Source organism: Equus caballus, chromosome 18, assembly GCF_041296265.1.
Source record: "Equus caballus isolate H_3958 breed thoroughbred chromosome 18, TB-T2T, whole genome shotgun sequence".
In the NCBI taxonomy this organism is placed as follows: Eukaryota; Metazoa; Chordata; class Mammalia; order Perissodactyla; family Equidae; genus Equus; species Equus caballus.
Window position 1 is genome coordinate 69,115,606 of NC_091701.1, and position 25,338 is coordinate 69,140,943.

At 38.3% G+C, this 25,338-nt stretch overlaps 1 protein-coding gene and 1 long non-coding RNA gene across 2 annotated transcripts in view; one reads left to right on the forward strand and one right to left on the reverse strand.

Annotated features, from left to right (window-relative positions):
• The window catches only part of TMEFF2 (transmembrane protein with EGF like and two follistatin like domains 2), a 225,733-nt gene extending 207,083 nt beyond the window's left edge, over positions 1 to 18,650 (reverse strand). The window contains exons 1-4 of the mRNA XM_001502318.5: positions 17,630 to 18,650; positions 15,229 to 15,338; positions 7,824 to 7,953; positions 2,650 to 2,676 (exon numbers count right to left, since the gene is read on the reverse strand). Of these exons, the coding sequence (XP_001502368.1) occupies positions 2,650 to 2,676; positions 7,824 to 7,953; positions 15,229 to 15,338; positions 17,630 to 17,801 (439 nt within the window). The 5' untranslated portion in view covers positions 17,802 to 18,650. The remainder of the gene's footprint in view (positions 1 to 2,649; positions 2,677 to 7,823; positions 7,954 to 15,228; positions 15,339 to 17,629) is intronic.
• On the forward strand, positions 18,356 to 20,713 carry LOC138918806 (uncharacterized). The gene is made up of 2 exons (XR_011428576.1): positions 18,356 to 18,596; positions 19,682 to 20,713. It is a non-coding gene; the product is annotated as an uncharacterized lncRNA (long non-coding RNA).
• The last annotated feature ends 4,625 nt before the right edge of the window (positions 20,714 to 25,338 follow it).

Genomic DNA, 25,338 nt, shown 5'->3' on the forward strand with positions numbered 1-25,338 from the left:
TTGGGAACTATATTAACTTTTGTTAAAAGAAATTGTAAAAATAACCATTAACCATCCAAAGTGCTTGCAAAGAAGCCCCAATTATTAATTAAGTATACATTATTGAGAATATAACGTACAGACCAGCAAGAACAGTCTCAGGTACTTCAATCACTTAATTCAAAGGAAAGTGATTCTGCTCCTCTGCCACCTTGGCATAGGGCCTTGGTCAGAACACAGAGGCAGGTCCATCCCGTGCATAGCAGAGGTAGCAAGTCAAGCATACTCTACGTACAAGCCAATGGATATGCGAACTGGAATTGTGCAGGCCACTCCAAAGTAGGCTTTTAGGTTCTAGTTACTAAGCTTTTTTGGCATTTTGTAATAGAGTAAAAAGATTAAAGAAAATTAAAACCATCAGTATTTCAGAGCAAAGTAACATATAGACTAAAGAAAAAAGTAATTCAGTAAAAACCAAACCAAACCAAACCAAACACTATTCAGTCTCTGATTAAAAAAAAAAAATTTTACACAACTAACTAGGAGTAAATATTTATTTACCACAACTTTCAGAACAATAACTCTTTAAAAAGAATACAACTCAGAATTAAACGGGTTACACGGTCTTTTTTCTTTCTAAAGCAATTATCTCTTAAGAAGTTCTGTGTTTTTTCCTCTCTTACTAAAAAGCACCTATAATTGAAAGGAACAGTAGGAAAGTAGCTTCCAACTAGTGTACGAAATTTAAGTTAGAAACATCATGTTCATGACATTAAAATTATTTCCTAAAAACATTACCTTATTCAGATTACAGGATAACATAATGAACCAAGGATTTCAATGTAAAATGTAACAAGGAGGAGTGAAGCTGATGTCACTTCCACGATTATGTGCTAATTACAGTGAACAAAAGCTGGAAACTAGTGTCTGACACATAAACCACCCCTTATTATTTTAAAAAAAGAAGAAATGATGCATGATATTAGGAGGAGACTCAGAAAAAGTGTATCATACTGATGTTTCAACAGAAAGAGCAATGAAGATACGTTGTGCTTTGTAGTCTGGTTTGTTAAGTTTTGTTTTTAAAGATGCTAAAAAGTTAAGACTTGCTTCGTGAACAGTGGAACAGCTGAAGGTTAACACAATATCTGCCAAATTAGGCAGTCTACATGTAAAACTGAATAGCTGGAAAATAGACAGAATTTTGCATAGAAACTTCTTCCTTCCCAAAGCAACCTTTTTTAAGTTGATTAATTTCTTAATATTCCAATGGTGAAACATTCACTCAAGGAACTATCTTTTCTCCTTTTTTTTTTCCTCTTTAAGATTTAATTTGTTCTAGAAGTTCTTCTTTTCAAAACCTCTAGGGAAGCTTTTTTAGGAACACTATATTAATCAGCTAGAGAAAACAAAAGCACAAACTTGATTTCTTAGAAGGCAGTGAAAGACTATCCTAACATCAAATAGCTGTCCAATGTCATGTGACATTGAACTCCATTTCCTGCTCACATGCTACTGAATCTTGTCTCCTGTTCAGCTTTAGTCTTTATGGAAAAAACCCGTGCCCCAATATGCTGCTCTGTTGCGTTCTCTGGGTATTTTGCTTATTTGAGCTAGTTAAGCCTTTCATTACATGAAGTGATTTGACAAATCTTTCAAGTGTGGCCCTAACTAGATACGGTGTGCAGTAGACATCTGACTTTCCTGAATCCAAGGCCTTCATCTCCTTATTATTTTTTTTTATCAAGTTCTGCATTTAAAAACTAAACTAAAATTTACTTGGAATCATACATTTAATAGTTTTATCCAACTTAAGCAAGGCCTTGAGAGAATGATTGTGTTTTTATTCTTTCTCTTTTTATTATTCTTGTTGAAATTATATCTAGTTTTTTTTTCTTGTTATGTATAATGGTGAGATTTTGCTTAGTTTTCATTTGGAAAATCACTTTGGGAAATTTATAGTGAAGGTTCAATCCATAAATAAAATCTTATTTTGCGGTAAATATATTAGATCAGATTTTGCAAATTTCTGCCTCTCTCTAATCTTATACACTTCCTTAAACACACAACTAAATAATGAAAATATAAATGTTATTTTAGTAAAAACAACTATAGATTAATTTAGTTAAAAAGATACTATCTTATTTTCATTGGCTTAAATTTTGTTTATCTTTTTAACTTTTCTTTTATGAACTAAAGCTCCTTCAGTTTCAAATGCTTATTTCAATAATTAAGATTTCGTTTAAATGATAGTTATGTATATGTTAATATTAATACCTAGTAATTGAGGGCAGTATTACATGTTTTAAAAACTCAATATTTAAATGATTTCCTCATGAGTTTTCTGCTTTGCTAATATGCTTGGAAGCTTCCATTAGGAAGTTTTCACATGCATATATATCTCAAAGATAACTCAGACACAAACAAACAAAAGAATAAGGAAGATTAGATGAAGATAGAGTTCCTAAGTATGATTTTATAAATATATCAAATAATTTGCATAGTATGTACATTTATCTAATAAGGAGAATGATACTTTTTTGTTTTCCTTTTCCTTAAAATGCAAAATGTAAATTTGTCTCAGATATCTATAATGGCAAAGATATGAATAAATATCCACAAATAATATCCACATGTAAGTTTTCAAATATATAAAAAGGAAACTCCTACCTCCATCTCCAGATCCTGATCCTGCATCTGGGGGGAAAAGAAATACTTTGTTTTTGCTTGAAAAACATATTCAAAAAACATTTAAGTCTTTTTTAAAATTCATGATTACTTTCTTCATTAAGATAGTAGTATAATTGAAAAAGTTACTAATATTTAATCATATCAAGTTAATGTAATTTCTATAACATAACATAAAATAAATTCCGTTATTTTCATTCTTAAACTTTGTGAAAAAAGTACTATCTAGCTTTGGAATAATTTCTAAATTTCACTATGTAAAATCTCTCATATTTTTATTTTATTCAGGATGAATTTGGCATCATTAACAAAAAAAAATTGAAAATGAGATGCTTATAACAAATCAATGAGATTTAGAAATAAAACAGTTTAAGACGTGTTAAATAAACTCATAATTAACGCTTATATTCTTGTAAATCACATTTGCACAAAGAAAAAACAGTTTAAAATGAATACCTTTTTATATAATTCCTATTATGTTTTCCAAATAACACAATTATGGATGAGTCTATCTGCAACCAAAAGCACCCTTTGTTTTTGAAACCAGCTGAAAAGTAAGCTTAATTTTTGCCTTTGTGATTAAATTGGAGATATACTAGGTGATGCTGGCAGAAAAAACCAATAACTGCCTTTTGCCTTTCTCTTTCTCCGCTTATTTTCTCTCCTCCCTCACACATAATTACAACTGGTTAAAGTTGTCTATTTCTGAGAACTCAGTTCCCAGAAACACCCAGTTTTCTAGTTGGAGTCAAGACCGTTGAATTTCCATCTGCTTCCACCTGTTAAGTGTGGACATCATCTTCCTTATGCCTCCCCACTTCTTTGCATTCTAAACACATTTGCTTATGTATTTTTAATGTTAATACCAGGAAATAAGACTAATACTGGTATTCTCTGTCTGATATACCCTCATTTTACATTGAAATCTCAACCAGGGTTCAAGACGTATCAAACGCCACTTCCACGAATTTGTGTTTGCTGTCTTAGTGCAATTGATATAAAACATTACCTCTACTTGTTTGCCTCCATGACACTTAATTGAGAGACCCAGCATATAAAGAAGCACCACGTATGAAAATCCACAGAAGGCTGACACATACTGAAGAATGTGTGCCTCCCCAATAGTCCTCCTTATCATCATGTTAGGCATTAGCACTGCCATGAAGGAGAACAGTTTGAATTGTCAGCCTTGGTGAAGACTTGCATTAACTAAAATCACAGAATCTAACCTTGTCTTAAATCAGAATATCAAGTCATTAATTCACTGCTAATGTGACTAAGGAGTATGTCTTTGGACCAGCATATCCTTTCCTTAAAGGCAAGCTAACTGGTAAAGCAATTTATAATAGCAACCCTTCTTACTAAATGCAGAATCAAATAAGGATTTTAATATGATTTGACTGTTTAATGATAACGATCAAGAAAGGCTGATACATTCATCTCTGTAGTAGGAGAATAGTCCTGTCAACTGAACTCATAATCATGTCATGGCACCATCACTTTTGGATGGGACAGTGCTTAAATGGTCAATGTTTGTCACTTTTCCTTTTTGCATACTTTCACAGCTAAAATTTTAACTGACTTTATTTGAATTAATTTTAAAGCTTAATTCAGTATTACTTATAATCGTCAGAGGCTAATAACAGATTGTACTATTATAGCACTAATACATTCTACCTGTTTTGGTTGAACATGTACAGTTTCTTTCCGTTTCCCACTAAGACTATAAATTTCTTTAAATCATGTCTTGTTCAGCTTTCTATACTTGTATGCACTTAAGAGGAAATGCATAAAAGCTTATGGATTCTAAGCTGCAAACATTATTCATTGGATGACATAAGGAATGTTATTTAACCTTCTTAAGCTTATTTGTCCTCTATTCAATGGGTATAGTAATGTCTATCTCACTGGGCTATTTTGAGGCTTACTGCACAATAGCATGTTTTAAATGCTTATCACTGTGTCTGGAACATAATAACTAAAATTTTGAGTAAACATCTTGCCTATTCATCTATTGGTTTTCTAATAAATACATTGCTGTTAGTGCCATCCAGTTGATTCGATTCCTAGTGACCCTGTGGACAGCAGCCCGGAACCCTGCCTGTTTTTTTTGCACCATCCTCTCACCTTCCGGCACTGTATCAGACAATGCTCCACCGCTATTCATAGGGTTTTCATGGCCAATGTTTTTGGAAGTGGGTGCCAGGTTCTTCTTTCTAGACTTTCTGAGTCTGGAAGCTCTGCTGAAACCTGTCCACCATGGGCGAGCCTGCTTGTATTTGAAATACTGGTGGCATAGCTTTCAGCATCACAGCAACACATGGCCACCACAGTATGACAAAACTAACAGGTGGTATGGGTCCATGACCCTGCCCGGGAAATGAACCTGGACCATGGTGGTGAGAGTCCCACATCTTAACCACTAGACCACCGGGACTGGCTTAAAATAAATACACACATGGCTGGAGAAAATCAGGAAAAATGGTAGTCATATTATGGCTTATATTTCCCAGGCATATTTCTAAAAAATTCAAGAGGCATGTCCTTAAGATAATTTGTGTTTGATTGATCCAAATTAAGTAGCTAGGAAAGAAATTGATTGAAAAAAATGGTCACTTAAGTCCATGGCATCATTATGAAATAGTGATGGGAAGCTTTAATGGTTTCTCTGCTATAAGATGAATCATCTTGGCAAACCAGAGTTAAGTAGCCTACTAAAGCCTTATTAGTGAAGAAGTCATGCTGGTGGCCCTGAATCTACGCTCCTAGTCAATGCATTTCTTATAAGACAAAAAAAGTGAAATTGACAATGAGGCTATTGAGAAGACTGCCCAATAGGAAATCATTTTCTGGACAAAAAGTTATTTGTAAGTTCAATGAAATATAATAAATGGAAAGTTATATCTTCCACTGCCTTTATTCCTAGAGATCACAACTTGCCACCTCCACTCAGTGTCAAATAGCATTAAAAAAATAAATGGAAAATCTACGAAGAAAAGAATGAGGATCTTTTTTAGATCAAAAGTCAGAACTTCAATTTATTTACAGTCAGACCTGGTTAATCAAAATTACTTTTGTCCCTCCATCATTATTCAAATCAAAAACCTTTTAGACTTACAAGTCATGGAAGATGCATTCATCAAGACTGGATTACTAATTGAATCCTGCGGAAATTTAAGTCTGTGAATGAGCTAGGGATGGTACTCAATTGTGATTAAATTTTCTACTTGGCTAAGTATTTATTTTCATAGTATAACCAACACATTAGGGACTAGAATAGAAAGACTTGAATGAATCAGGAGAATGTGATGGCATGTTCTGACAAGAACTTGGAGGTTGGCAAGTAAGAAAGAGAGATTTTGCTTTCAAACATTGTTAGCCATAAGCACAACTTCATTGCTATTATGACTACTGCCTGCTGATCCTCATTTGGCTGTTGTCAGAGACAGACAGATATCCTATATGATGCTGAATAAGAAAATGTTTTCCTTGGCATTCTCTGGTATTTGACTACATCATTCCTAGTTTCTGGAAGTCAGAGGATCCATGTTTTTCTATTTCATTTGTCCTAACGTGTCAATTATCCTATTTTTGTTCATTAGGTATGGCAGATTGATTTTTCATAAGTAGTTTGCTCCTTGTCTTTTTTTCTATGTCCCTCATCCTTACTATGAGTGCAGCATGGTGGTCCCCCACCTTTCCTACTGGGGAAGATAGTCCCATGACTTTCACATGTCGCTGTTACTTTCACTCTCTACTTCTCCCTCATAGATCCCACAGCAATGACCTGTTTGCTTTAGCAAATAGGAAGAAAGTGGAGCACCAGTCCAGCTTGCCTTCCAGTCACCTTCCAGAAAGGACATTCACATTGTGAGGCAAAGAATCATGTAGGAGAAGAGACTACTTAAGAATTAAAACCCAAACAAAAAAGCCTACATTATTATCCATGAGGAATGATACCATTCTCTTTCACTACTTCTTAGAAATGTTGGTAGTCATGAGTACAACTTAGAACATTATCAATTACTAACAATCAATAGGCTTAAGATAATCTTTTAAAGAATATGAGACTTTCTCCTTGCTCATTTATCACCCTGCCCCAGCCATCATACACATAACTTTTAACATAATATCCTGGAATAGAAATACTTATTATCCAAGATGGACTTTTCAATAAAATAGACTGTTACTGGCACTATTCTATATTTCCATTTTGTGAAGAAAGTTCATATTTTATATCAATACTTTTTTACTGAAGATGCTTATATCATCCAATTCCTCAGAAATTATGACTTTCCAAAAAGATGCTTATTGGCCATTAAGGGGAACTACCATGGAACACTAAAGCTTCTTTAACATGAGTGATTTTAAGGTCTCCAGCCTAACCTGAAAACTCAGCTTCAGTTTAAAGCATTGCTTTATCAAGTTGGGTTTCTTTCCTCTTGTTTGTTTGTTTTGTTTTGTTTTCTGACCGTAACGCTGTTCAGCTCTAACAACCAGTGTACACAAAAGGAAAACCTGAAAAGCTAAGGAACTTATGAAGTCACTCTTTCTTCTCACTTTCTCTAGAGCATTCATGGTACAATATAATTAAAAAGCTTTATGGAATCCCAAGCTGACTGTGTCTGAAAGGACAGATGGCATTAGAAATAACGTCTATCACCAAGACATTCTTCAATATAATCTGCTAAATGGTAAGAAGAGAATTTTCTAGAGCTGCTAAACTTAGTCACATCCTAACTTCTGAACTGAATCTGCAAAGCAGCCTTCCAGCAGACAATGCTATTGTCCAAAATGAACAAACTAACAAACTTTATTCATGCGTAGATAGGTTTCTATATATTTGGCACCTGGGCAGTCAATCTAAATTTCTAATTATATTATTCAACTGTCTGCACTTCATTAAATAACATGTGTATTAAAATCTACCAATTTCTTTATGGTAGATTTTCTCTTTCTTCCAGAAGTGATTTGAAATGTAAAACACGTAGAATAAGAATAATGCATACTTTGTATAAAAGAATAAGAGGCTTGTCTAGCCAATATATAATCTGAGTTATTTATCTGAAGATAACATAACAGGAACTGTAAGGCATGGCTTTCAATTCAGAATCCATTCAGAAGGTTTCAGGGAATCTTCAGGATCACATACACACCTGTGGCACATGATCCTTCGGACACCACCAGTATCTCACTCTGCTGTTTGCACGCAGCCTGCCGCAGGTAGCACTCATTCTGGTAGCTCTCCCCATTGGAGCCACACACAGGCACGTAGTCATTGTTGCACTGGGGAACACACAGATGTAAGCCTATGGTTAGTACTGGAGTCTGTATGCCTCTGACGTCTTGAACAGAAATAATCATTTACAAAAGAAAGCACTTGTCTTCTTTCACAGGGATCTCCATTGTATCCATTCAGTCTTTGACCTTGCAAGGGCATCATTCAAAGATATACAAAAGCAATGCCAAGTCAGCCAATCAGTCATTTGATTCACGTAGAGGAAAAAAAGGCTTCTAAATTGATCAGGCAATTCCAACAATGTGATTGGAGAAGAAATACTAAAACGATATAGCAACAACTGTATCAATATTATTTAATATTGCCTTTCTAATATATAGCCCATCTGGCTTGGTGGAAAAAATCAAAACATGTTACAATAATCAAGCTATTCAAAAGATAAGTAATGTCTATCTGTGTCTGGATCAGAAATATATAGCTGAAAAACCAAAGAATTCATTACTCCTTAGCATGCTTTCTCTCTGCTGAATTTTAATCTTTACAAATTTCTAAATATTGGATAAGACATTTGGGTTACTAGTTTAATTTTTCAGATATCTTTAGGTCACTGGATATTGATGTAGATACAGTGTAGAGAGAAACAATAGACTATGGGATACAGGAAAAAATGCCACAACTACTGAACTATATGTAAATATCATTGACTATTCAAAAGTATGACTATTAATATACATTTCATAAAGAGAAAAGTTCATTTTTATAACAACCTCATTACAAAAAAGTACACACTTTACAATGAAAATTAGGCAACCTACAGGGTATCCTCATCATAATATAATCACCCTCTGAGGCATTAGAGATACTTGGCTGTGTCCTATACGTGCTAATTACGCTCGAGATGTGATTATCTCATGATGACTATTACTGATGCACTTCATTGTTAATTATAACAAATGCAATGATCAAGATAATTATTTATAAATACTCACCTATGCCAGAAACTAAGACAAGTAAATCATACGTACACACGCCATGTGAAAACGCTTTTCTGTTTACAATGTCTTATTAAAATATTTGAGATTTTGATGTGCTGTAAATTAATAACACATACAAAATAAATCAATGATCTAGTGAGTTGGCTAGGAAAGTTTTACTATGTACGATAATAAGCCTAAAACTTGGGAATTTATGCAAAGAAAGGAGCAAATCCTCAATAAGGTTACAATCTGATGATAAAAACTTGAGATTTTTTTTTACTCTATTTCCTTACACGATCTGTACTTTCTCCTTCCCAATCTACCACTTAACTCTCGTTTTTTGCCTTTATGTAATAACGGCTTAATCATCCTAAAATTTTATAAATGGTATAAGTCAATGTTCTCTGAAACGAAAGTCTTATTTTATGAGTCTGACTTTGTATCTACCATTGAAAAACTTGAATATAATTTTTCACTAATAGTGATATATTTTCCTCCCAATAGTAAATCCAAATTGTATGACACTCATATTATGATCACTATAATTGCTTTCATGGTAATTTATATATTAAATCGTATCTATTTAGAAATTATTTAAATATGATTAAAATGACAAATATTTTAAATATGACATATTTTAGAAACCTTTATTTCTATAATTTCTAATCTAGACATTCTGGAAACCCTCTATACATTAATTTCTTTCCACTATTACACTAATGTCTCCCACACTCAGTGCATGTATGTGACTGTATTTTAAAACTGTTTTGATTGGAACTTTTTGCTAATGAGGATCTTTAACTCAATGACTCAGTAACTTCTGATCAGGGGATATGTGTGTAAGGGCTGCCTTCCACATGCTATCCAATATGTATATATATACCTACCACAAGACTGAACATCTTCATCACTACTGAAGAAAAAGGGCAATAGCAATATGTTAGTGAAGAGTTGAATCTTCCAATGAGCAGTACTGAGAAGACACCGAATAAATGGGGTTGGTGGCAGAAACATGTCCAGGGAGGCAGATGGATGGATAGGTGCTTGATGAATGCGCTGTGTTCAAGACCAGGGACAGTGGAATGTAGGGAGGATTGGAGGACTCACTGACAATGCAATGGTGCCTGAGTACACAGAGGACAGACCAGAAAGAAGTGAACAGCTGGTAATAGATTACAGTCAGTAGACTTGCTGACCCTTTCAATAGGGAGAAGAGAGGCATAACTAGTGTGGCTGGCTGGACGAGTAAGCTTCTCATGCTCGGGTCCTAGCATTCTTGTCCCTGATTACCTTTTAATTTCTATCTTCAACCCTGGTTACAATACTCTGTGTGTAGATTATTTGGGCTCATATTTTCTTCTCTGCAATCCCCAGGATTTCTCTATCCTTCTCTTCTACTTCTGCAGATTACTCAGGCACAATCAGTGGATGGGGAGTGAAGGGTGGGAAGTATTTATTATCTCTGTCGAGTGCTAGTACACAATGCTGATATGCATCTTAAAATATCGGATAAACTGATAAAGTGCTCATATGCCACTTCAGAGGGATGCAGTAAGCCAAATGTGAACAGTGCTAAAAACAGAGCTGCCAAGTTCCATGCACAAGCCAAAAGAGAGATTTGCACGGAGCTGAAAAGAGCTTAACTGTAGATGATCAGCACGATGCTTTTGGCCCTTAGTACCATGACTTGCACTCATTAATAGGAACAACACAAGGAGGAAGCATGCTCTAAGTCATTAAGGCTCCGGAGTGGAAGTCTGTCCCAGGTGCTCCCATTTCTCTCACTGCCTTGGTGAAGGACCGACCTCATGTATATCACTCAACAAGGAAATATTTAACAAGTTTATAGCTCAGTTTCCCCATTTGAAGTGGTTAACCGGGGCGTTTGGGAGGATTAACAGAGTCATGTTGTTAAAACATTTTGGAATATTCATTCATAAAAAAGAAATGTAAATTATTTGCCTTTCATAATATGTATTTTAACTAGCAGAGTCATCATCTAACATAGACACTAAAACATGCATGTCTAAAATTAGAAAAATAAAGGAAAATAGGATAACCCTCGGCATAAAAATATGCTAACTACTACATTAAAATATGCTAAATGATTGGAAATAGTTTTTAGTGGTAATCATCATACTGCTCAGTTTCAGATGAAGGGACAGATTCAGATGTTAAGTGACTTGCTAAAGGCCACGTAGTTGGCTGGTAAGAGAAAAACAAGATTCAGGCCCAGATGGTTAGGCCCATAAATGTATGTGTTGTGCAAACTTCCTTTCAGGGGAAAAGGAATTCTATTTTTTTTAAGATGTTTTAAAATTTTAAGTTTATTTTCCAAATATATGTTTTTCAGTAGAATGATTTTGTTCCAAAATGTCCACATTACTTAAGGAAGCAGCTACATGCCACACTAGTGGAGTCAATGACTTGACACTCTAGAATATACGAAATTCATTTTGATAAAAATGAAAAGAAAATTTATGTGAGAAGTTTTTCATATGATTTATTGCTTGTTTGGATAATAAGGATTTCTTTTAGCTGGGATTTCAGCATGTAGAAGCTATGCATAACTTATATTTTATATATTATCGGCACCTTCTATAGAGTCTGGCATGTAGAAGGCACGCCACAGATGTTAAGTGAATTCTGTTATATTCCCAGTTGTCAAAGGCTTGGGAATAACGACTTAAGATATGGTATGTTTCTCTTCTTAAAAAAGAAAGAAAAGGTAACCTGCATATGTCCCAATCCTTTGATCATCCCATAGGTAGCTTTTACTTCTCAGTGACTACATTTCTTTATTTGAAAAAATTTTTATGATTTTACAAGAGTGGGCAGGACTGTGACAGCAGTGAAAGTGACTCTGTGTGACTTCCGAGGCTAGGTCATTAAAGGATGCAGCTTCTACCTGGCTCTTTCTCTCTCTCTGGATGCTTGCCCTTGAAACTCAGCCATTGTGCTATGCGGACGCCCAGAGTAGCCCATACAGAGAGATCCACATGGAGAAGGACCAAGGTCCCCAGCTGACAGTCAGACATACGAGTGAGAGCCCTGAGATGAGTACAGAACTGAGCCTTTGTGTTCCCTCCTCCCCTCACCTAATGCCGAGGGGAGCAGGGCTGAGCTGTTTCCACTAAGCCTTGTCCAACTGCAGATTCATGAGCAAATAAATGTTCCTTGCTTTGAGCCACCAAGTTCTGGGCAATTTGTTATGCAGTCCTAGTAACTGAAACAATTGCAGATCTAAAACATGGCTTATTGAGTGAAAATATTTAACATTTGAATTAAATAATATCTAAAAAATATAAGGCTTCATCATATTTTTAAATTATAAGGTGATAATTGATCATTGTATAACTAGTGCTATCTATGAATAATTGCATGTGAGTCTTCTTTCGTTCCTTCCTTCCTGCTTTCAACCATCCACCCATTCTCCATCCATCCATCTATCCTGTCCATCCACTGTCTCAAAATTTTCATCCCCACAACCGATTTACCATATTGACCAGCATGCCATTTGGCATACAGATAGGAAGGCAGGACGCAGGAGGTTGTAGGCCATTTCTGGAAGTCACATCATCATCTAAGAATTAGTTGTACTACTTTTGATATTAAGAGTTGTCTACAATAAATGGGTACTTTTGTCCTTGTTACTGATGTTTTTATTGGCATGTATAAGGTCCTGGAAAAAAATTAGATTTGATGTCAAAGGACCCAGGTTCTTGCTTTGGGATAGCCACTTATTGGTAAGTTATTTATATTTATGCTCACCTTCAAAAGGAGAAGAAAATAATTATCCCTCTCAATTGTGAGAAATAAATGAGATAACATATTTGAGGGTAGAATATGTTTATTTTAAATCATCTAACAGAGGTGAAGACAAATATATGTTCACTTTAGTGCTCCAATAATAATCCAAATTGGGAAACATTACAGATTCTAAACACATAGACCTATTTCTCTTTGAAATTTATCTCTCAGCCAGAAGGAGCATAGTTTGCATCCTATTCTGAAGGGAAGAATTTGTGCTTGTATCTGAAAATGCAGGAGAAACAGAGAGTAAATGACCTCAGCTAGTTTAGAATAGGATACTGGAAAATAGAGTTTTAGGACATCTCCCTTTCGTCAGATACTGGGACAAAAAAAAACCCAAAAAACTCAAATTCATTGGGAAGTGTCAGAAAGGACTGAATCAAGATACTCCTAATCTAAAAGATCCTATTATTCTTTGAGCAATTTGTCCATTTTCCCTGATCTTCAACTTATTTCAGCCACTCTAGAGTCTAAATTTTCCACTAGGGAAATGGTTTTTTCTCCTGATAGACTGACAGCTATTGCAAAGCACAAACTAATAGCAGTAGTAATCTAGTAGTAAGTTTAAAATGCTACAGGCATTAGGAAAAGAAAATTTACATTTTAGGTTCTTATTCGAACTTTCATTCATTTCCACCCCTCGCACCAATCTATTGCATTCAACAATTATTTAAATTAATGACAAATGTAACTGGCTGACCAATACACGAAAAACACAAATGTCTTTGTTGATACAAGTTTTACCAAGACTCTGTGGAACCTGAAAACTGAACACAATTTCTTTAATGAGAAAATGAGACATTTCCTTATAGTAGCATGCATGCATTTAGAATTTTATGAACTCCCCTTTTTTCTCTTGGCCAAATCCTGTTAGAATTATGGCTTTCCATTTGAGCAACATTCTTCTTGGTTCATTTTATACTGTTTATGAGTTCACTTCTTATGTTTACCCTTGTTTATGAAAATAAGACATTTATGGGAATTGCAAATGGAAAGGGAAAAAATTCACAAAATCCTATGGGCCTTTAATTAGTGATTTATCCAACTGCATTTTCCCTTTAGTTAACATTTGGGGGAAGTATGACTCGGAGAGTTCTCATGCTCCATCTCTCTCATGTAGTTCCTTGAAAGAACATAATTACATTGTTCAGTGTGGCTGGAAACTTTAGAAGTTGGTGTCACATGCATATTAAATATGCTTGAATATGTTTCTAACACTCCAGTATGGTCTAAAGACTGTAGTAGGGTCACGGCAACCCTTACCCACCAGCTGGTGGTGCACTTTACAAATATCAATTGTTTTATTGCTTTCTTAGAAAGAAGAAAGTAACATCCAAGAAGCTTTTAGCTTATCTATAAACCATTCGAACTATATTTAAATGTGAATTCCCTTATCTCTCACTGGGAGGTTGAATTCAATCTAAAATACCTAAATTTCATCAACAATTCTAAATATTACATACTATAACAAATATTTAGGCCTGAATTTGAAGTCTAACGGTTTTACTTGCTCTATATCATTTATTTTTTTTAGTTTTGCTTACAATCTTGGAAAAGTTTTCCCTGACCCCACACATATAGTTGTGTTTATGCACATATTTCCCGGTTGACGCTTATGTTAGATTTCATGTGTTTTCAAAAAAAGTAATTCAATAACACTCAAAGGTTAATATAGACATTAGGATGGCATCTATGATATTTGAAGGTTAAATGATCACATAAACATTTTGAGAGAGAAGAAGGTTTATAATTTACATGGCAGAAAGCTTTTGTTAGATGATGGCTACAATAATGACATTGAGTTCCATCTTTAATATACACTAATAACCTAGTTTTGAGGATACGAGTTTCGAGGATACGATTGCAGTCTCTGACTCTTTTTATTTTTATTTATTTTTTAACACGAGGCAAAGTACACCTTTCTCATGTTTATGAATGACTTGTAGCTATTTGCCCTCTTTTGGCTTCCTGAGAGATTAGTTGTAATTGAATGTGGTACCCATGAAAAGTTGACATATTTTAATAAATTCCATGATATCCAAACTAGTACAGTAGCTTTGAAGTCACATTAACAAGCAGTTCATTTAAAACCTTAGCCGGATTGCCAGGATAATAAAACCCAGACCATTAAAACAGAGAGCAATATGATCAACAGATGATAGCTCCAATCAAAAAGAACAAAAGTACAAATCCACACTTCTGATCTGCCACCTGTTTTGACTATTATCCACAGTAGCTGACTTATAAAATGCATGCTAGAAGGAGTACAGAAACATACGTTTCCTTTGACAAACCAAAAGAACATCCCGAAGCTTTCTCCCTCCAGTGGCATTTATAACTATGGCATATACATTTCTCCAAAAAGCTATGTCTTCTTGACATCAGTTGGCTCTCTTGTCAGTACTTTTGCTTGGTGCCAGCTTCCCTCTTAGCTTGCACACATACAAATTGCCAAGGAACAGGTTGTTAAGGAAGATCCCTGCTTTGTAGTCTCGTTAATGAATTAAAAGATGCAAATATCAGACTTCTTACCTTGAACTGACAGACGCAAGTCACAGTGTCTCCAATTCTTAAACATTCCCCATCAAATTTACAGGTGTTGGTGTCACAGAGGAAGAGATCATTTTCTCTGTCATCATAACCTCAAATTTAAAGAGAACACTCTAGTCATTAAAAAATGCTATAGACTTAAACAAAAAAGCACTACTTTGAAGCTTTAAAAGAATTGTCCCCAAATTTTAATTCCAATCACAGTTGTACTGCAAGGTCATTCTCTGTTGATAACCTCAAAAGTCTCATTAAGTAATCAATATTAATTTCTTTTTTTCACAATTGTTTTCTAGTTAATTCCCTTTTAATATCCTTTTTTGATAGTGCTATTTTATTTTAGCTTAGGTTAATACTGGCAGTGGTGAATGAGGGTTTAACACTTGCTTCCCAGCTTCTTTATTTTTTTCTTATTAAGTGGACTATAGTTTATGAACCCCAAACTCCACGTCTTAGAAAACAGCTGGTGATGGTCTCTGAATGCCATTTTATCATTTTTCCATCTTTAATCATTCTTTTGCTTTAACGTCTGAAACAACCCCTTATTTGGAATTTCTCCAGACAAAGAGGAAACAAAGGCCCAATAATAAAGATAAACAGGCACAGTGTTTTCTGTGATAGTCTGTCTGGCTCAAATGAAGATTGATCACCTCTAAGTTAACAGGGGTGGAGGGGGGGGTGCCAGGTTCTTGAACAATCTGTCTGGGAAACCAGTTCATTCTCTTAAGTTTCTGCAAATCTCTTTAAGATATCTGGCTAATAATGAATTTCTTGATTGCCAAGCTCAATTTGACATTTAAGTTAGTTATTTCCTAAAACAATACCTTAGTTAAGAATGGGACCACAAAGCTATCGACATTCCAAACAATTGATTTTGCAGGTTGTTTAATATTCCTTTGATAGAGCACCTAAAAAGTGATTAGGCACCTGCAAAGTGGAACTTAGTCCTTCCAAAATAACATATATGCACGCATGAACCACAAATGAGTTAAAGAAAACATGTTGAGTTTTACAGAAATGCCAAATTTGGAAATTGCCAAAAACAGAACAAAGGCAATCTATTGACCCAAATCTAATAGGGTTGCAAATATCAACCTGTTTTTAAAAAGCACAAACTACAATGCTGCATAATAATTTTCCTCGTGAAATTTACATCAGTAACAACCCAAGACTACATATGCTTTCATCCTATAAATTACAGTTGGTTATTCTCTCCTCTCCAAAGTTACATACACTTCAGCTCACATATATCCCTGAAAGCCACTTTATTCAGAGACCGATTTAACTACAGCAGAATTATATTTACAGAAGATGAAAAATTACATACATACTTGCTAAAACAAGAACAGATCAGACCTCGGGGACAATACGTAGGCATGTTAATGGAGTTTAAAAAGCCAATGAAATCACACCACAATCTGCCTGGTATACTACAGGCTGTTATACTGAAATGAGAAGCCAACCTCAAGTGCAGCAGCTCCCATCCTCGGGCCCTATTTAACTAGGAAGCTTCAGCAGAGCAAAGCCTGCCAAGCTCTCGCGTTCAGACACTGACGGGACCTGAGCGCGCAAGAAGAGCGCCTGACCCACTCCAAGGAAGCCTGCCCAGAAACGGAGTCAGCGCCTACCCGGGTCGGTTCCGCCCTCCGCCCGCCTGCGCGTGAGCCTGCCCAGCCTTGGTCATGCCCACCCCGGCCTGGGAGACCTACGAATGATTCTTTTCTCAACTTCCCTCCACCATGAAGAGCTTTCGGAGGCAAGAGAGAGGCATCCGTGGGCTGCAAAAACAACGTCTTTTGCAGCCAAGGAGAGAAGGAGTATGAGAGAGCCAGCAATTGAATCTCTTGAAACCCAAGCTCGTTTAGAATCTGCGTGACCTGTTCTTGAATGCGAGACCAGAGACCAGGGCACCCTCATGGCACTTTTGCCAGGAATCAGTGTTTCCCCTGCAGTCACCATTTGATTTATTGCTTTCTCGCTCTTTCTTTCTCATAAAGTTATTTCCAGCTCGTTCTAGCTAGACTTTTTCTTTAATGATGGGAAACGTTCTGTTTTAGTGTTTCTCCAAGGATTGGTGCTTTTTTCAGTGAATCCCCAAAACCATCCCGTTTAACATTTCTCAAAATCTTCGCAGCTCCAGTTTCAGTGCAAGGATGCAAAGGTTCCTACACCTGCACTTTCTGCCCACCCCAGACCCCTCCCCCACTTCCTTAGCGGCCTGCAACAGTTCTCTGTGCTCCTTTGGGTGGGGGTCGGTCGTCTCAGGGGTTTGGGGCAGTAGAAGGGAAGAGGCTGGGGAGACGCGCTAGGGTAGACTGGTCTGTGCCGGAAACGCGCGTTTCCTCTGAGGGGTTTAAGGGGTCGGGGGCTGGGGTTCCGGACTTACCAGAGCAATTCCAGCCGGTGGGCGTTTGGCAGTCACTTAAGGAGGTAGGGAAAGCCGCGAGCTTCACCGGGCGGGCTATGATGAGTAGCATCAGCGGCAGCAGCAGCAACCAGCAAAAGCCCTCGCAAAGTGTCCAGCTGCTGCACTGCCGCGGGGACTCCCACAGCACCATGACTAGTTCGCGCAACTCTGCAGCAGCAAACGGCTTCCGAAGAACACACTATCGCGGGGGCCGGGCAGCGGGCTACTGAGCATCCCGCGGACAGCAGCAACACAGGCAGCGGCGGTGGCAGTGGCACCCGACGGGGAAGCAGCAGCCAAACCCGCGCATGATCTTGAGAGTTTCAGCAACATCCAGTGACCCGGCTCAGCCCCGGGAGCGAGAGGGTCGTCCGCGGAGAAGCTGCGCCGGAGACGCGGGAGGCTATGCCATAAGGAAAGGACTGTGGCAAGCTGGGCAGCGGGAGGAGCCCGGAGTCCAGGGGCAGAGGAGAGGCGTTCAAGGAGGCAGGGTGGAGGGAAAGTCAACGCGCCCCGCAGCCTAGCAGCCGCCTCTCGCGCTCTGCCGCCCGCATCCCTCTGGCGTTTGGGAAGCAGCAGGTCCTTAGCCCGCCCGGGATCACGTGGGAAGAGGCAATCGGGCGCTGATTGGCGGAGCGGGATGCAGGTCCCGGGAGGGAGGGGTCGGCGAGGAGGTGCAAGGAGGAGGCGACGACGACGGATGCCACAGATGGGCTAGCTCGCCAGGCGCTGGCCCGAGTGGGGCTGGGCGGGGATGGCTCAAGTGAGAAGCTCAGGCTTCAGGGTGGGCGACCTCCACACCTTTATGTACCACCTGCCCTTTCACTCTCCGCCCCAGGACGCCCCCTACCGAGCGCCGGGTCGGATCCAGCGCCCCTCTTCTGTGCGTAACCCCGGGCTGCCGGCGCCGGCAGTGGCTGGGTGGCGTCTCTCGGAGCTGGAGCTGGTGAGGGTGGAGGTGGCGAAGGAGCGGTAGCAGCAGGGTAGAGAGGGGAAAGCGGGCACAGAGGAGAGGGCGTCCTGCTGGCGCCGGCGCTCCAGCGTGCGGGAGCGCGCCGCCTGGCTGTAACGGGATACAGGCTGGGAAAATCGCCGCGGAGAGCCCAGGGATGTTTCTCTGGGGAGGAGCAGGGAGCAGGAGAGGGTGAGAGGCGCTGCTGTGAGAACAGCTCTGGCCAGCCTGGAAGCAGCAGCAGTTCCCATAGGAGCCTGCGACCTCGAGGCTGCTCTCCAAGCTGGCTCAACCAGCCTTCCAGGCTCTCTGCACTTCCGTCTCTCTCCTCCCCTCCCTGGCCCCCTGCAGCCCTGAGCAGCCAAAGGTTTGAGGAGCCGAAGGTTCGAAGCCCTCTCTCCGTCACACGCTCGTCTCCAGCCGGGAGCCTATTTGTGAGGCTGCCTGGGCGGTGCGGGCAAATGTTTCGAAGGTCAGATTTGGTCGGGACAAGTGGTCACAGAGAGCAAGGGAAGGCTCCTCTGCATCAGCAGTGGGTGGGTTGCCGGGCGCCTCGGCAGGGAAGCGGTATCCAAGGAGAGCGGCTCGCTCTGCCTGGCGGCGCGGGTAGTGTTCCTGGCGCTTCCCGCCGGTCTCTGCCCAATCGCCGGAGACCTGGGCGAGGCGAGCTGGTCCGACTCCGCAGGAGACTCGCCCTGCGCCTTTCTTCCTTCAGCTCCAGCCAGCCTGGGCAACGGCGAGCGGACCCGCCTTCTGCCTGCTGCATTCTTCACGCAGTTAGAACAATTTAGCCTAATGGTATTTTAGTCGCTAGTAACGGGACCCAGAGCTTCCTGGGACACGAATGGAGAGGAAGAGCTTTCTCCCGTGACCCGGGTCGTTATTGCAGTCACAGTGTTTTCTTTTCTGTGTGATTGTTCAGTGACTCAGGATGTTTTTTTCTTCTTTCCCTGCACTCTCCTTCTCTATCCCTCCCTCCCTCCCTTCCTTCTTTCTTTCTTTCATTTCGAGAACCCTCCTTTGCTTTTTTTCTCTAAATCTCGCCTTCTCCCCTCTCCTTCTGTGTCCCCTGAATTTAGAAGAGCATTGTTTGATAGCTTCTCACAGGCAATTAGCCTCCATCCCCAATCAGTTAAAAGAGGCTCCAATACACTTTGAAAAGAGGGACTATCTATTCTTCTCAGGCAATGCCAGAGAAACAAATTGTACCGGAGCTATCTTTTTAAGTACTTTAACCTCCAACCTCCTCCCACTTTCTTGCTTTTTAACTTCTCCTTTGAGAGATGTGATCGTGCAGCACCTCAGTGCCTCAAAGAAATCGCATTTTTTTTTTCCTGTGTGAAACCCATCCCTTTATCTTACATCTCCGCCTCCGCCCCAAGATCCCTCGCCTTTACCCCCCACCCCGCCCACCTCCAAAGATTTCTGAATCTCTGCGTCTCACTCCTGGCAATTAAGCAGCAGATCCCAGCATTCTAGTCGGTGGCATCTCGCTCCTCACCAACGAAGACTCCATTAAAACAGATCAATTTGACCAGACGTTGGAGGCATCAGAAAATCGGCTTCTAGACAGCGCAACTAAATTCTTGAAGGAAACGGAATACCCATTAGAGCTGCCAGCCAATATTGCAAAAACAAGGAATCAGAGATGTCTTCCACTGCGCCCTTTCAGCACAGACGAGAACATAAATATACGCTTAATATAGATCGAGATTTAACAACTGCCTAGTCGAGACTGAGAACACGTCATTTTCCGTAGTAAGGCTGCTGTGATAACTAATGAGGCTGATGAAAATAAGTCATGCTTGAAACTAAAGGCAAAGTCCTTAAAAGTGTTCACGCAGTAATTATGGTAATGAAACAGGACTTGCTAGGATTTCAGTGCTTGGCTATATTAGTAAAATTTTACAGAACCTCTTAGTGAGTAACTGTTATTGAATTCTCTGCTAAGTAAATTTTTGGCATGCTCTCTAATAATATGCACTCTTCCTAAGACATTTTGTCCAAAGTAACTTAAAACTCCGAAGGAGTTAATTACTAGTTGTGACTGGTTAACACCATGCGGTTGCTTCTGCAGAGGTTCTTTAAATTATTAAACAGTTTGAAGCAAAGTCTTTCCAGTAAGAATGCTGTGATTTTGTTCGGCTTACTTTGTAGTTAGTGTTACAGTGCCACCAAGAAACAAATTCTGAAACTGGCAGGCACCACCAAGTGGCGGAAGAGCATCATTCACTGAACGGAGCACAGTATTATTGAACACGTAAATAAAAATATATACATTATTTCGTCATTAGTACCAAGGAAGTAGACAGGCATTAAATTTTATGGCAGTGAAGATTGAATTAGTGATTGGATTAGCGCTTCAACTTTTCCCCCAGCAGGGTCAAATCAGTTTACTTATTAGGATTGAATTTAAAACTAAGTCTACGAATTGTACTTTGCATTGTGTATTATATGATTACTAGTAATCTAATCCAATCATATCATGAATTTGCAAAATTTCTTATTTTAAAATAGTACACAATATTTGCTTTCAATATTCCTGGGCTAAAACACTTTATTTATGGCATACGCACTCTAGAATGGACTCAGAGGGGGTAAAGTCAAGTTATCATATTTTTTAGGTAGAAACAGCACAGAATTTTTTTCCAGAAGACTTTTTGTTTTCTTTTCCCCACATGGAAAGGGCATCATTAAGAAGTGTGCGATTACTCAGAGCTTTAGTGGGGTAGGAGTGGGGAAAGGGAGAATTTATTCTAGAAGAAGAATAATTTAAGATAAATGAATCTGGGAAAATAAAACACATTGCCCATCAGAACTCTGTCTCCTTCCTGAGCTGTAATACTTTCTGATGCTTCAGTAATGGTAAGATGTATGTGTTTCTTAGATGTCAGACATTCTGCCATGCAGGAAACATATTATTTTATGTGATCCCTACAGCACCCCTATGAGACAAGGAATGTCATATCCCCATTTTATAGAAAAGGCATATGGCTTTTAAAGCAGCAAACAACTTGCTCCACTTAACAAACCTACGCAGTGGCACAGCTGGGACTCAGCCCAATTCTCTCTGACATTGGAGCCCAGGACCTAAGTCACATCTTCTGCTGTATGGCTGCCTCTTGGCCTCTGAGAAAGGAAACTGTAACTGGGAATATATCCCCTCTGTCCAAACAGGCCTTTATCTGCCCTTTTTATGGAGCACCAGTAAGGCCCAAACTCATTCTGTCTCAACCATGAGCAATGAGATCCAGTGGTTTCCATATTTGGAATTCGTATGAATTACTTAAGAAGCTTTTTAAAATATAGGCAAATTCTAGGTCTCACTAGCAGAAATTCTAACTCAGAGAGTCTGGGAATCTAAGATTTAATAGTCATCTTTGAGAACTAAGGTGTTACCTACATCTATGTGACGAATGAAGGATATCGGAATTCTTGCTCAGTTTCCACAGGACTTTCGCAGAGAGATTTCTAAGACAAGAGAAAGGCTTTGACTAAGTGTGCAGAGGAGCTGTTGTATGTGTCTGTCTTTCTACCATTAAGTATTGCATTTCCGTATGCGTATGTTCACTACATATGTATTAAGCTTCTATTATGTCTGACTTACTAACTTTGTGAGCATAGACAGTTTCCTCATTTGTAAAATGTGGGTAATAACAGTACCTATGTCCCAGGGATCTTCTGAAGATTAAGGGAAATATAATATACAAGTTAATGGTAATGGCCTTAGGGAGAATCCCTATATAAATGAATGAATGAATACATAAATGTGTGTGTGTATGTGTGTGTGTAGTTAGCTATATATTTACATATAATCAAAAGTATTTAAGGATACACAAATGATATGTGTATGATATTAAAGTATACAATGTGTTGATTATTGATAATGAAGCACAGTATAATTTTCATATCTAACTCAATACCTTAACATTTTGTCCCTTAATTTCTAGCCTACCTCAGATAGACAGATAGATAGATAGATAGAAATAATGTCCCAAATCATTGTTCCTTCAGTTTTCATTTATAATTTATTGATATAAAAAATGCATATTATATTATCAGTAAATAACAAATGTATTAGAACATTAAGTGTTTAATTTGTAGGTAAAATGCTATTGACAATATTATTATATATTATATTATACATATATACATATATTATACATAAATAATTATATATTACACATAATATATATGTTATATTTCAGAGACATCATTTTCATCTTTGGTTCATTTTTTTCACTGAGTAATTAAATTTGCTGTTTTTCCACTCTTTCCTATAATTAGGTAATGATGTATAAATAACAAGCAGTGATTGAAAGAGATAGTTTTATAATGTAGAAGTTTCCCTATGCCTTATAGAGTCTTGTGCCCTTAATTATTTTTGATAGTTTATGTTTAGATTTGTAATTTCAGCCCTGGAGAAATAGTTTATTTCCTGTTAGGGCAGTGGGCCCCAGTCACAACTGTGCATTGTAATCACCTGGGGGTTGAAAAGCACTGGTGCACTGTCCGCACTCCAAGGCTTGGATAGTGTGGAGGTGAGGCAGAGGCACTGGGGTATTTTTTTAAAGTTTCACTGGTGATGGTGATGGGTGGCTTCTGTTGACAGCCACTGCGATGGAGACAGTGACTTCCTTATTCAAATATCCAAGTTTCAGCAGGTAAAAGGGTGGTTTTTTCAGTTAAAGCTCTTAAAAATAAACATCTCACAAAAGGTGCTCTTTGATTAAGATATTTAGCCAAAGCAATATGCAACAGTTTGCCACTAGTTTGCCAATAGTTTGAAAAAACCTGTTGTTTTAAAAAGAGCTGGATATAAAAAAGCAGCAGGCACCTCAGTGCGATTTGGTGTCTTTTTATTTACAAATTCAAACAGTTTTCAATTGCTATTTAATTTAATCATAGCCTTATCTTAGGGCTTAGTTTAATACTTTTCTTCAAATCGTTATGGAACTTGTTTTTTTTTGCAGTCAGAACCAGGAGCTTGAATCAGTTTTGGATGAAACCGCTTTTCATGTCTGTCTTTGGCTGCTTGCGGCTTCGACTGAGCTAAATTAGAAGTGGACTGCTCTCCGGCTTTGTGGAAAGAATTAGTGACGGTAGTTCTTTCAATTTGTGTTATTAGCAGCATCGAGTCTTTTATGTTCTAAGCATTTCATTTAGTTTTTACAATAAGCCTGCATCATTTCTCCCTCTATTATCTGTGACATTGTATTGCTTTTTGGTTTCTTTTGCTCAAATTACTTGTCAGTGGCAGAGCAGGTCACTCAAGAACTAATGTTCTCAATCATTTTGCTCCTCCTTCTACCTGTGTTCTCCCCAGCCCCAAAATAAGAAAAAATGGAGAAAAGAGGCTTCCGTCATAAAATAAATTTGGGAAACGCTTCCTGTAAATGCCATTCAGCTCGCTGTAGCTTCCCAATGCACATTTGCATATTAAAGGCCCTGAGGAGGCCTGCAGTAAAATCAAACCAAACGCATCCAATAAAATGAAACACCTGTTTAATGTTATTGAACTTTGATTTTCTAATATTATTTGATCATGGACTCCCTTTTAGCAAGAAAGCGCTACAATAAACTATGGCCATGGGTTTCCTCATATTACCCCATTAGTAGCGATAGATTAAAGGAATGAGACTCCTTAAAAACTTGTGTCAGCAGGCTTGGTGAGAAAGCTGCTCATCCTCTCTGACTTCTCTTTTCACAGAAACAGCAGTAAAGCCAGCTCACAGTAGAGTACATATTCCACAGCCCTGTCTTTCAATGTGGCTCTTCCTGCCATCATAAACATTTTGGGAAGATGATTAAAATGTCAGCCCCGCCACCTTACAACCTTTAAAAATTTTTCTCAGTTTTGTCCTATGTAAATTCTAAATTAGATACTCTGATTTCCTTAGCACTGATTGTAACATAGGATCAGATACAGATTGTGTCTGATAACACAGCTTTCTGAAAAGCTGTATCTTACATTGTTAAACAAGCTAAAAATGTTAATATAGAAACTTTCACAAGATTTTGAAGAGAATTTAATTGACTTCTTTACGCCTCTATACTTATCTCTAGGCTTTGCAGCATAAATCTGGACTCTTAGCCACTCACTGGCTATTATTAGAGCTTCTGATATAATGATAAGGCGAAGCCACATGGCAGTGGCCAGGCATCTGTGCATACGTGAGTTGGAGTCGTTGCCCAGGTTCTTAGAAGCTGTGTGTCCACGGGCAAGTTACTTGGTTTCTCTGAGCCTCAGTTTTCTGTCTTGGCCAGAGTGCTTTTTCTTACTTGAGTAACAGAGAAATTTAGCTTGGTGTAAGAAGAAAATGTGGAGTTCTAATCGAGGAAGGAGGCAGGTTACCGGAAGGACTGAAATCTTTAAATAGAAAGCTGTCTGGAGAGTTAAGGCAGATGCTCATTTCATCTTTTTGGTTCAGCATCATCTCATTTTTACTTCTCTTTAGCTATTTCCCTTCTTTTTCTCCCTATAGACCGATTTTCTCTGCGATCTTAACATCACCATCTTAGATGTGTTCATAAATTGCATTTATCTGCATTAGATGTCTACTGTACATTACATATGTAGTATTGTGAAATTGTATGTATTTTAAATTTTAGTACCTCTAAGAATGGAGAAGAGATGTTTCCATGGTAAAGTATTTAACAACTATAAAACTAGTTTATATAAATTCTCCAATTTACTTTATATGAGCCCTGACTTTCATATGTAGGATTTGCTTTC